The 12,364-nt window shown below is 48.9% G+C and overlaps 1 protein-coding gene across 1 annotated transcript in view; it reads left to right on the forward strand.

The window, feature by feature from the left end:
- Nucleotides 1–12,364, forward strand: part of ALDH2 (aldehyde dehydrogenase 2 family member) — a 24,986-nt gene continuing 12,622 nt past the window's right edge. The window contains exons 1-4 of the mRNA XM_043901651.1: nucleotides 1–241; nucleotides 9,271–9,375; nucleotides 10,493–10,633; nucleotides 11,440–11,519. Of these exons, the coding sequence (XP_043757586.1) occupies nucleotides 116–241; nucleotides 9,271–9,375; nucleotides 10,493–10,633; nucleotides 11,440–11,519 (452 nt within the window). The 5' untranslated portion in view covers nucleotides 1–115. The remainder of the gene's footprint in view (nucleotides 242–9,270; nucleotides 9,376–10,492; nucleotides 10,634–11,439; nucleotides 11,520–12,364) is intronic.

The following is a 12,364-nucleotide window of genomic DNA, read 5'->3' on the forward strand; positions in this document are numbered from 1 at the left end:
CCGGGGGCGGAGAGAGGCACCCCAGCCCCGCGACGCGCCCCGCAGGCAGTCGGCCTGCAGGCAGTCGGCCTCCAGGCGCCCACTCGAGCCCCGGCGTCCCAGGTCCAGCTTCGGCATGTTGCGCGCCGTTGCGCTTGCCGCCGCTCGCCTCGGCCCCCGCCAGAGCCGCCGCCTGCTGTCTGCCGCCGCCACCCAGGCCGTGCCGACCCCCAACCAGCAGCCCGAGGTCTTCTACAACCAGGTGAGGCCGCCCGCGTGCTTTGTTCTCTGCCGGGTGGGAAGGGACTGGATCTCTTCGGGCCTCAGTTTACCCCGTTGGGTTTCCACGGGTTTGCTCGCAGCTGCTCTTTCCACACAACTTCCTTTCCCTCCCCGCGAGCAGTTTGGCCCCTTAACCGCCTCGGACACCTCGGCTCCCCGATCCAGCTGTTGACTTTGGCCGCTTACTTGTGTTGTCTGGCCGCGGCTGGTTTTCTGGGTTCCATTCTCCACTCCCCTTCCCCAGTCGTCCTCGGCTTTCGGGTCTCTTGGTCGTACTGTGCCTCCGCAGAGTCATCCGGACATCACTCATCCCGAGGACATGTCCATTTAAGACCCTCTTTGCAAGAGCCGTTTTGTCTTTTCGTCATCTCTTTTATGCCTTGACTCATGCCCTCGACCAAATGGGAAAACTGGAAAAAAGGGGTCCTTTTCAACTAAAGTTCACCAGTTCCCCAATGGAGAGGCCAAGGCCACGGCCATGGCCACTTGACGTCCTGGCCGCTTCCACTGCTGGAAATTGGAAAAGGGTGGGGACCTTTGCCACCTCAGTGCCATCCTGGGATGGTGTCTGCACCTTCCAAGGGTTCTTCCTTTGATCAAAGCAAGGATTTTCCAGTATAACCTCGATTCCCAGTGGCTGATTTCTTGGTCAACCAGGACTCTGGCACATTTTCTCTCTTGACCTTTGAGTTTGGGCAAAGTGCTGGAGAATTCACCGAGAAGGAGACTGGTTATGAACGAGTTCGTTTTGTTTGTACAACAAGTGTAGCTGCTGCCCTTCTCTGAGCTTCCCCTTCTTCTGTAGCCTGGGGAGGGGCCGGAGAATGAGCACAGGGGCTCATACACCGATCGGGCATTTGCAGAAGTCACAGCTCTGTTCTCTGTGCACCTCCACACCAGTCTGAGCATTTACCTGATTTTCCATTTAATCCTTAAGCAGCCCGGTGAGGTAGGTACTGTGGTTATCTCCATTTTACAGATGAAAAAACTGAGTTTTCAAAGAGATGCAGTGAGTCACCCAAAGACTCAAATCAGTGGTCAGGCCGGGGTTCACATCTGGGCTCCCAAGTGTAAGCCGATAACCAGAAACTTCTGTGGTGTTTTTGTTGCAACTCTAGGTGGGAATATAGGGGTCACTGCTGACCTAGGATGCTGGGGAGCCGGCTTCTGGCTGGCTGCTTTCAACAGGGGACTTGATTGTCTGGTCTGGAGCTTCGCTGCAGATCTACACCCCGGCAGTGGGTAAGGGCGCATCTGTGTGATTTAAAGGGTGTTGTTGTTGTTTAGTCACTAAGTCGTGTCCGACTCTTGCGACCCCACGGACTGTAGCCCCGCCAGGTTCCTCTGTCCATGGATTTCCCAGGCAAGAATACTGGAGTGGGTTGCCATTTCCTTTTCGGGGGATCTTCCCCACCCAGGGATTGAACCCTCTTCTCCTGCACTGGCAGGCATATTCTTTACCACTGAGCCACTGGGGAAGCCCCTTAAAGTGTGTTACAAATCGTTATTAGCAAGGGCATAAAAACAAAGGATAAAATAAGATACCTTTTGCATAACAGGAGCCAAAAAGGCAGCAGCTGCTGCTTCCTCATTAGGCACATAAGGAGGAAGGAGTTCATGCTTGAAAGACTTGCACATCACACAGAAATCTCAGTGGAAAGACATCAGTAGCCCAAGCTTTTGTGGCCACAGGTTCCAATGAGGATCCTCCTCCTTTGCGCTCCTGTGGAGGCGAGGGAACAGGGTCCCGATGTACGTGCGTGTAGCTGTGGTAGATAGCACAGGTCCTGGATCTAGAATTCTCTCTAGATTTAGTTTGTAACGCTGAGTGAAATCTTTCTGCAGCTGCTTTTATCACATTTCTTTGAGATCATAAAAGTAACCATTGCTCACTGTTTACAAATGCAGAAGTAAAACTTCCAGCATATTCCATTGCACTCCCTCCAAGAACAATGTTAGCTGGTAAGTTTGTGGGTGTGCGTGCACACGCGCGTGTAAAAGAGCATTGGACAAGTGAGCTTGCACCAGGTGGGTTGTTTTCTTTTTTTCCTATTTAAATGAGACCCTTGCGCTTGCTCTTCTGAAGCTCTGTCTCATTAGACAATGTATCTGGGTTATCTTCCTAAATCAGTAGATACCAATCTTACTTTTCTCAAGGTTGTAAAGCAGTTCACAGGAGGATGACATTCTGCTGTACCGGCACATTTTAAAGCTCCTTGGGCGGTTTTCAGTGTTGATTTCTTATCATCCCTGCTGGCAAGAATGCCATGGTCTAATCCTAGTATTTTAAGTTTCTTACCAGGGATTCTAGGTACAAATTAGATTATATGCTCCAACATTTCCCTGGGGATTATTGACTCTTTGATGTTCAGTGAACTGTGACCTAGGCTTTGAAGTTGCTTCTGTAGGCGCTGGATTTTCTCACACAAGGACTTGTGGTGGTGACTGGGGGTGTGGAATGCTGCATTTCAAGCTTGTTGGGTCTCTCCTTGAAGAGGAGGTGGCATAGGCAATGGATCTTTTTCCTCCCACTTCTATTTATTAACTAGAAGAGGTACAGTGGGGTGCTTTGGTCAACTTTCTTGGGGTCCTCTTGCCTCAGCTTGTCCCGGATGGATTCCTATTACCACTGCTAACAGGTGGTATATACAGAATAGTAGTTTTGAATTATCTTGTTTTCCTTGCAGAGTCTTATGGAATGAACCAAAACCTCTGTTGGGCTTGGCTGTGGTTTGGAGTTGGCTGCAGGCTGAATGAGTCAAGTGAAATATCCCCAGGCTGATTGCACTGCTTTTACTGCTTGTTAAGGAATTTCGAGAGCCTCTGTAGAAACAATAGATTAGGGCAACACAGGGAATCGGAGGATTTCACTGGCCCCACTTTGGTTTTTTTGCTTCTATTATAAAGAAACAGAAATGCTGTTCATTATGCCCAGAGCATGCTGAGAACCTGCTGAGTTAGAGGTGACTGGGTTAGGACAACGTTAAGACTAGCCATGTGTGTTGTGGACATACATGTGAATTCTGTGACCCAATAATCATGATGATTGATTATTAATGATCTGTCAGGCGCTGTGCCTGATAACTTGAACCTACATTTTCACGTTTCATCCTCCCAACAACTGTAGGAACCATATCGCATAGATGAGGAAACTGAAGTTCAGGGAGGTCAAGTTCACATTTGTGTGAAACCAGGGTTCAAGATTAGCTCTGTTAGCTCTTAACACACAAGACCCCATGCTATGATGCCTCATCACCAGGCCCTATGGTCAAACAAGGATGTACATATTTATGAGATAGTTGAACTGAGTATTTTAAATTGGAAGGGAGGAGCCAAGTTTGTGTTCACATTTGTATTCCCACACCAAGACTGGAACATAATTTGTGTGTGTGTGTGCACTCAGTCATGTCCAACTCTTTTCGACCCCATGAATTGCAGCCCACCAGATTCCTCTAGTCCGTGGGATCTCCCAGGCAAGAATGCTGGGGTAGTTGCCATTTCTTACTCTAGGGGATCTTCCCAACCCAGGGATCAAACCTGCATCTCCTGCATTGGTAGGCAAATTCTTTACCGCTGAGCTTTATACTTTCTTGGGGTAAAGTTTATACTTTATATACTTTATACTTTCTTTATACTCTATACCTGGAGTATAATTACCGCTCAGTAAATATTGAAGGTTGACATTTATGAAACTGTTTACAATCTTGTGTTCTAGTAGCAAGGCATGGGAACCTAAGAGTTCTATTCAAAAGGGCCTTTTTGCAAAGAACTGTGGAGTTAATGTGAACAAGATTGTGGGGACATGTTGGGAGTGTTGAAATTGGCTAGAGAAGGGATTGCAGTGAGATAGAGATTGCCCAAATGTAAGCCCACAGGCATGTCGACAAATTGAAATTGCCTCTCTGGCAAACAGTCCACAGTGGAGTCAGTCCTCCCATCTTGAAAGTAGTAAGTCCAGGAATCTGAGACCAAAGACCCTGAGGGATGAGGAGGAGAAAGAGGAGGGCTTGTGGCGGGGGTGGGGGTGGGGTGGGGTGCCAGGTAACTGCCCTTGGCCTTAACCCCAAAGTAACCTGGAGGTATCTAGATGAAAAGTGTGAATGCATGTCGCATTCCATGTTTATCCTGAACTTTTCTCCTTAGGATCTTGCAATACGGAAGATAACATGTTTTCTGTTTGACATAAAGTACTCAACTGCCACTGAAAAACCAGATGCTGGCAGAAGCCATCCAGGATAGAAAGCCAAGCATTTGCTCACTCTTAGTGAAAAGAACATATTCCAGGGATGTAGATTTCCTAGGTAATGGATCCTGAGTTCTTTCATGCATCCGAGCTTGGATATGAGGTCTTTCTAGAATGTGTCCTGTGTCCATAAATTGGAGCTTCTGAAGGGCATTTAACCTTTTCTTGGAGGCCATGGGCAGGTTATGACTATCCCTGTGTCCTCACTTTGGTTAAGACTCCTCTCCGGGGTCCTGCAGTCCTGCTCTCAGCTCTCCTGTCCCTGCCCCAGCTTCTCCCCTCCCCCCAAGTTTCTGTTTGCATTTCCTAATCTGCGGGGACCTGGAATACAAGATATCTGAGGAAGCCAAGGATCGTGTTATCCTGCAACTCAGCAGTTCTAATTTTTACAGAGTAACCTGCCCCAGCTTTGCAAAGATGCACATCAAGTCAAAGGATGTTCGCTGCAGCGGCACTGTCAGGAGTATAGGCAGACCTCATTTTATTGCACTGTGCTTTACTGCACAGTAAAGATACTGTGGGTTTTTTTCTTTTTTTTTTTTCACAAATTGGTTTGTAGCAACTCTGCATGGAGCAAGTCTGTCAGCGCCATTTTCCCAACAGCGTTTGCTCCCTTCCTGTCTTTCTGTCATGTTTTGGTAATTTTCACCATATTTCAAATCCTCCAGCAGCAAAAAAAAAATTACAGCTTGCTGAAGGCACAGAAGATGACTGGCACTTTTTAGCAATAAGGTTTTTTTTCAGTTTCAAAGTAGGCCCATTGTTGTTGTTTTTTTTTTTTTAGATACCATGATATTGCACCCTTAAAAGACTGGTATAGTGCAAACAAACCTTTCATATGCACTGGGAAACCTAAAGATTCATGTGGTTCCCTTTATTATAGTACTTTATTGCAGTGGTCTGGAATAAAAATAAAATCTCTCTCTGAGGTCTGCTTGTAGTGAAAACTTGTCCTAAAGTGCATTTGTAGGACATGATTCAACAAATTGCGGTCTGTTAAGTTTTGAAGATTGCTATGTTGCTTCAAATAATGAGACAGATATGCCTGTGGAATAATGTCCAAGATAAACTCACTCATAAAAAAAGCAATTTATAAAATAAAAGCCCATGATCCCCACTGAGAGCGGATGCTCCCCAAGTCTGTCCCATGACCCTCAGAACCCCAGCACTAGCGCAGGTCCTGGTACCCAGCAGGTGCGGAACCCAGAGCGCCCTCTGCTCTCTCCCTCCTCGCCCTGCAGCTCCGGGGCCCTTCCGGGTCCTCCTGTGCCCAGGCCCCTCCCGCAGGTGCCCTGTGTCGTCCTTACTGCTCTAGAGGCAAGAAGGGGGAAGTGAGAGCCTGGTAGACCTGCCTCCCAGGGTGACTGAGTTAACATGTTATGTAAGTTAGGCTTTGGGTTTCAAGAGGTCAGGAAGCGTTTGGCCTGGAGTCTGCTCTTGTGTTTATTCCAGAGAAGTCGCTATGAGACTCCCCTCACTCGAAGCAGAACTTCGGCAGTGCCTCAGTCTCGGAACGCTTCTCACCCTGGCCCCCCCTTGCCCCACCTCCCCAAGGAGGAGACCATTAAAGCCTGGTTCTAGGAGAGGGGAAGTGGGAACTCTATAAACAGAAGGAAGATTCCAGTTTCCTGCAAACCCCCGCTTATCCTGTTAGAAGAGAGGATAGACTGTTGAAAACTCAACAGTGGAGAGTGACTCAGCAAATTCAGGCCACTGAGAGGGAGGCCAGTGCCAGGGAGTGGTCTTGCCAGGATCCTGGACTAAGATCAGGGGACAGTGTGGGCCTCGCCCAGGGAGGAAGCGGTGAGGACCTGGGGAGTTTCACCAGACTGGCACATTGTCCACTTCATACCTCCTGATGTTTGTGAAATAACAGTGGAGACTTTCTCAGGATAGACTAACTCTGCGTGCTACCGTGCAGGGATCTGGAGGAACGCAGGGACTGTGGTGGTGAGGCACGGTGTGTGTGGGGTCCTGGCCCAGGAGCTTTACACCCCTCCTGGAATTTCACCCTCACCTTTAAGCCCCCAGATGTGTTATTTCCAGAGACTGATGAAGCATCCGGAGATGAAGGGATTGGCCCAGGGTCACAGCTTGAGAGAGGTAGAGCCAGGATTCCAACCCATGTCTGTGGCTTAGAGGCTGTGCTTTTTTACAGTACCCGTAGTAAAAACTCAAAGTCAAACTTGCAGTAGGGCAGTACATAAACCATAAAGGTGGAGATTAAGAAACAAGAGTTCTGACCTCCTTGAAGGCAGACATGGGCTCTGGACTAGAGTTGCGAAGAACTGGGCAAAGGGCATAGGGCTCAGAGTTCCAAAGACCTGGGTCCAAAGCCAGGTTCTGCCTTCACTGCTGTGTGACCTTGATCAGGTGGCTTGGCCTCTCTGTGCCTCAGTGTCCCCCCTGCCCCACTGTAGAGAGGATGAAACTCACCTCGGTTTGCTATGAAGTTTAAATGGGAATGATCCAGTTTTGGAAAGCTTCCAATACAGGGGCTGCCGTATAATGAGTAGCTAATAACAGTCATGAGCCATCTCCATGACATGTCGGTGTGAGGGGGGAACATCCTCATGGGACCAGACGTTGACATCCCAGTCAAGAGGAGGGAGCAGTTCAAGGCCAGCCAGTCTCACCCCACCGCTGCAGCCCGCCTCTCTCTGTAGCTACTCATCTCTGGCTTCAAGTGCACCCGTGAAGTGGTGGGTGTGAGGCTGGGAACCTGAGCCTGCCCGCAGGGTGGCGATGGGAACAGATGCTCAGAGGGTCACAGACTGTGTGCCTGGCCCTCCTCCTTCCTCCACAGATGTTATCTCTGCTCCTCCCCCTGTGCCTCCCTCTCCAAGTTCACCAGGAGGTGAAGCTGATTTCTCAGAGGGGAGTATGCAGGCAGGGTGTGGCCCAGTCCAGCTTGAACTTGGGTCCACCTGGCTGAACTCTTTCTGCCATACCTGCTCACTCCACTGGAAGCGACCTGTTGCCCACTTCCCAGCCCTCCTGCAGGAAGAAACAGGTGTCTTTTTTCCCGTCAGACTGATGATCAGCTAACTAAAGTGAAACCCACACACATTTCCAGAGAACCTGGCTGAGTGACTGTAGACAACTGCCTGGGTCCTCAGCCAGGGTCAGGCCATGGTGGGATGCTGGGGCCCAGGAGAGCCCCTGGGAAAGGAAGGCAGAGAGGCCTTGGACCGATGGCCTTGCCCACACCCCACCTGTGACCTTTGCCCCAGCCTTGGTTAAAGGGACTGAAACATCTCAGCTGGCTTCCTGAGACCAATTTCCCCAGCCTCATGGGACAGCTTGCTTCACAGGACCCACCCTCCTCTCTTTCCCCATCTCCTAGCACTCTCTTCCTTGTTCACCAGTAACTCCGGCCACCTTTGTTTTTTCTCTAAGACACCAGACTGACTTCTGCCCCAGGACCTTTGCACTTGCTGTTTCTGCGGGCTGGACTGCTCCTCCTCCCCCTACTCTTCCCATGGCTGGCTCCTTTCATCAGTCAGGGCTCAAGTCAAATGTCTGCTCTTCAGAGAAGCCCTCCTTGACCATCCCAGTTAGAGTTCTCTATCTTCCCCCACTTCAGTACTCTCTGCATCTCGTTTTTCTCTTTTGCACTGAAGACTGCAGTCTGAGGCTGCCTTGTGTATCTGATTGTGTCTTTACTTTCTGTGCCTACCAGAATGCCAGCTCCATGAAAGAAAGGTCCTTGCTGAGTTTGGTTCCCACTCTGTGTCCTCAACCCTAGAACAGTGCCCTGCCCACTGCAGATGTTCACTAAATATTGACTGAACGGATGAAAAGAAGAATCTAACTCAGTTCTCATAACGACCCTGACAGTAGTGTGGTAGAGGAACGGTGGTTTCTATGACATAACGTGACTGATGGAATTTGGTGGCAGAAGGCAGGCTGTATGACTTCTGAAGCTAGATCTTAGGCAGCCTTTCAGGGACTTCCCTGGTTGGCCCAGTGGCTAAGAATCTGCCTTCCGATGCAGGGGATGTGGGTTCGATCCCCGATTGGGGAAAACTAAGATCCCACATGCCATGAGACAACTAAGCCTGTGTGCCATTAACTAGAGAACCTGTGCTCCAACCAGAGAAGCCCTTGTACCACAGCAAAGAGCCCTCACACTATGGTGAAGACCCAGCGCAGCCAAAAGATCAATAAATAAAACAAAGAGGACTTTAAATAAAAAAAAGAAGAAGCCTTCCAGCTTCTGCCTGGTGGTGTTGACCACTCTGGGAAGCCAGCTGTCATGTGAAAGGTCTGACTAGCCTGAGTCTGCCGTGGAGTCAGGAAGGCCAAGCACCCGTGTGGCCACAGACATACGATGCAAGCAGGCATCTTGCATCGTCAGCCCCAGGTGCCTTCGTTGTGCAACCACATGACCAAGCCCTGCCCGGCTGAGCCCAATCAATGGACCCAACCGTGAGAGATGGTAATAAATCAGTTTAAGCTACCAAATTTTGAGGTGATGTCACACAGTGGTAGATACAGATAACTGATAAGGAAGGTATGTAGTCTTCATTTCTCGGACCAAAGAAACCAGGGCATTGAAAGGACTGATGCCTTACCTCAGTACTTTTAGCAGAGTGGATGCTCCAGCTTGGACTGTCTCCAAGGCCTGTGCTTTTAACTTCTAGGCCACATACCTCTGAAGCTAATTCCTATTTGTTCTCTCTGATTTTTTTTTTTTTAACATTGCTGGTGGTCAGTATCAGGTTGAGAGCTGCTCCTCAGGACTTTTCTCCTTCTCATTGCAGATCTTTATAAACAATGAGTGGCATGATGCCGTCAGCAAGAAAACCTTCCCCACGGTCAATCCATCCACTGGGGAAGTCATCTGTCACGTGGCTGAAGGGGACAAGGTAAGAATTGGTGACTTAACCTCAGGGCAGGGCTGAGCAGGTTGGGGATGGGCAAGGGTGGTTTCACTCTTTAACATAGGTTTTCGTATGGCTGAAACTTTATCGTGTATTACTTTCATAACTAAAATGCCCATTAAGGTTTTTGAGTAAATAAAGCCACAGAAACTTCCTTATAGATAAAAGTGCTAGATTGTACCCCGGTTCAAGAATTCATACAGCTGTAGAACTGCAGACTTGGAATTTAATTTGAGAACGTCTAATCCAGTCTCTCCATCCCAGACCTGGAAGCTGAAGGTCAGAGAAGGGAAGTGCACAGCTGGTTGGAAATCTTGTTGAGCACAATTTGGGTCTTCTGAGATCTAGCTATGGTATCTGTAGTATATTTTTTATTTACATATACCCATGGTAATTAAAAAACAGTAATATTAAAGTTAAAAAATTAGACATTCAGTAAAAAAAAAAAACACTTCATTTTTTAAAACAGAAAAAGCTTTAACAAATGATTCAAGAATGCTTCCTGTCCTCTGCTTTAAGACAGTCTTCTATGTGCATATTTAAAGCCTTGCTTCCTTTGCTAAAAGAAAGTGTGAATACTTTTCTGACTCATAGTCTAATGGTATATGTATTTAATATTAATGACAACCATGCTCCCCACCTCCTGATACACATCTGCCTCTATGAAAAATGCTAGCTGTGTTGATTTTCTTGCTTCCCCAAGGAAAGAGAAGCCGGTTAAACCTGCATGTGTTGTAGACTGCCAGTCATCTCAGAAGGAATTTTACTGAACTTGTTTGGGAAGGAATCAGGGGTCAGAAATGGCCAGTTTCTAAGTGCTGATCCCGGTGTTGCTGCTCCCTACATAACTCTTTGGGGGATTCGGAAATGGGAAACCATCAGTATCCTCATTCCCACTCTGACTCCTGGCAAGGAGAGGAGCCCAGCTGCTCATTCTAAACCTGGTCAACAGAGCTCTTCGAGGCTGGGAGGAACTGTCTGGGGCAGTGTCTCCACCGGTATCGACTGGAGCCCCTGTGCGTGCGTTTGGCAGTGGGTCAGGAGGCATTTGGAGGAGGTTGCTGCTGAGAAGGCCTGAGGTGCCTGGGTGGGTGTTTTCCAGGCAGACGTGGACAGGGCAGTGAAGGCTGCCCGGGCCGCATTCCAGCTGGGCTCGCCCTGGCGCCGCACGGACGCGTCCGAGAGGGGCCGGCTGCTGAACCGCCTGGCTGATCTGATTGAGCGAGACCGGACCTACCTGGCTGTGAGTTCTGAACCTCCTCCCTTCTCAGCCTACACAGAGAATGAACATCCCATGGATAGTCAGCAAAGGGTTGCATTGCTGACAAGTAACTGACCAGAATGCTGTACACCTTTGGGGTTTGCCCCTGTGTCAACCTGGGGAGCCTCTTGAGTGTTTCCTTTGATGTGATGGGTCTGGCTAAGAAAGGAGACGGGTGGGGAGGGGCTGTGATGGGGAGGCCTTCATGGAGACAGTCCAGAAGATGGATGGCCTGCTGTGTGCTGGGCCTCCTCCCTGGCTGCAAGAGGCAGAAGAAACCAGGAGGCAATACCCTCACCTCTCCCAATCCATACTGCACATAGCAGCCACAGTGAACCTTCTAGAAGACAAATTATACCATGGTACTCTGCTCTTAAGCCTTCCATGGCATCCCGTAGTCTTAAAGACCTGTTCCCTCAACATGATCTACTAGACCTTGCCTGGTCCTAACACTTGTGACTAATGATTGTGTTCTTATTTTCTGGCTTTTTGCTCTATAAGCTCCCAGTGATCATCTCTGTATTCCTAACATCGATCTGCCATACAGTAGAAGCTTGAAACAAATGTTTGTGAAATGACTGAATGAGAAGTTGGTGCCTCCTTCCTCCCATCCCTCCCTCATGCTCCCTGCCATTGAAGAGGCCCAGAAGTGCCTTGAAATTCAGCACAAAGGGGCCAGCAGCCCTCCCCGTACCATGCTGAGCCTCCGTGCTGCTCATCACCTGATTTGCTCTGATTCATTCCTGTGCCCACCCGTCTGTGCTGATCTTGTTTTGTTTTTCACTCAGGCCTTGGAGACCCTGGACAACGGCAAGCCCTACATCATCTCCTACCTGGTGGACTTGGACATGGTCCTCAAGTGCCTGCGGTATGAGCTCGGGCTCCCTGCTGTTTGCTGTGGCCGTGCCAGTGAGGGGAGGGTGGGGAGGGCTGGGCGAGCAGGTGGGAGTGTTGCTGCAGGGCTGGGAAAGGCTCACAGGAGCGGGGGAACGTAGTGAGACTCTATCTCAGGGGGAACCGCCCCTCCGTACCAAAACTGTAATTGAGTCGTCCATGTCTTCTCTTTCAGTTTTGGTAATTTCATGGGTTAGCTGAAGTTTGTCCCTTTCTTTGAGGTTATCTGATTTGTTGGCTACAGTGGCACATCACATTCTCCCATAATCATTTCTGTCTCGTTTTTTATAATCATCATGTCCCTACTTCCAGTTCTGATTTTAGTTATTTGTGCTTCTCTCTTTTTCTTTTTAAACATTATTTATTCAGCGCTACATCTTAGTTGTGGCATTCAGGATCTTTAGTTGTGGCATGTGGGATCTAGTTCCCCAGCCCGGGAGCAAACCTGGGCTTCCTGCATTTGGAGTGCGGAGTCTTAGCCACTGGACCACCAGAGAAGTCCCTCCCCTTTTTCCTTAGTCTAGCGAAAGGTCTGTCAGTTTAGTGACCGTTTCAAAGAACCAGCTTTTGAATTTGTTGATTCTGTTGTTTTCCTGTTTTTCATTTCATCTGTCTCTGCTCTCCATTATTTGCTTCCTTCTTGCTAGCTTTGGGTTTACCCACAAACATTTTAATAACTGAGAAATACAAGATGAGGAATAAGAGGTTTCAGGCTAACTTGGGCAGCTACAGAGTGAGGGGTCTTAAACCAACAAGGCCATTGATTTCTCACTGCTGCCTCCTTGCCGCGTTCTTCTCTTGATCGACTACCCCAGCCTC

This window comes from Cervus elaphus, chromosome 5, assembly GCF_910594005.1.
Source record: "Cervus elaphus chromosome 5, mCerEla1.1, whole genome shotgun sequence".
Lineage (NCBI taxonomy): Eukaryota > Metazoa > Chordata > Mammalia > Artiodactyla > Cervidae > Cervus > Cervus elaphus.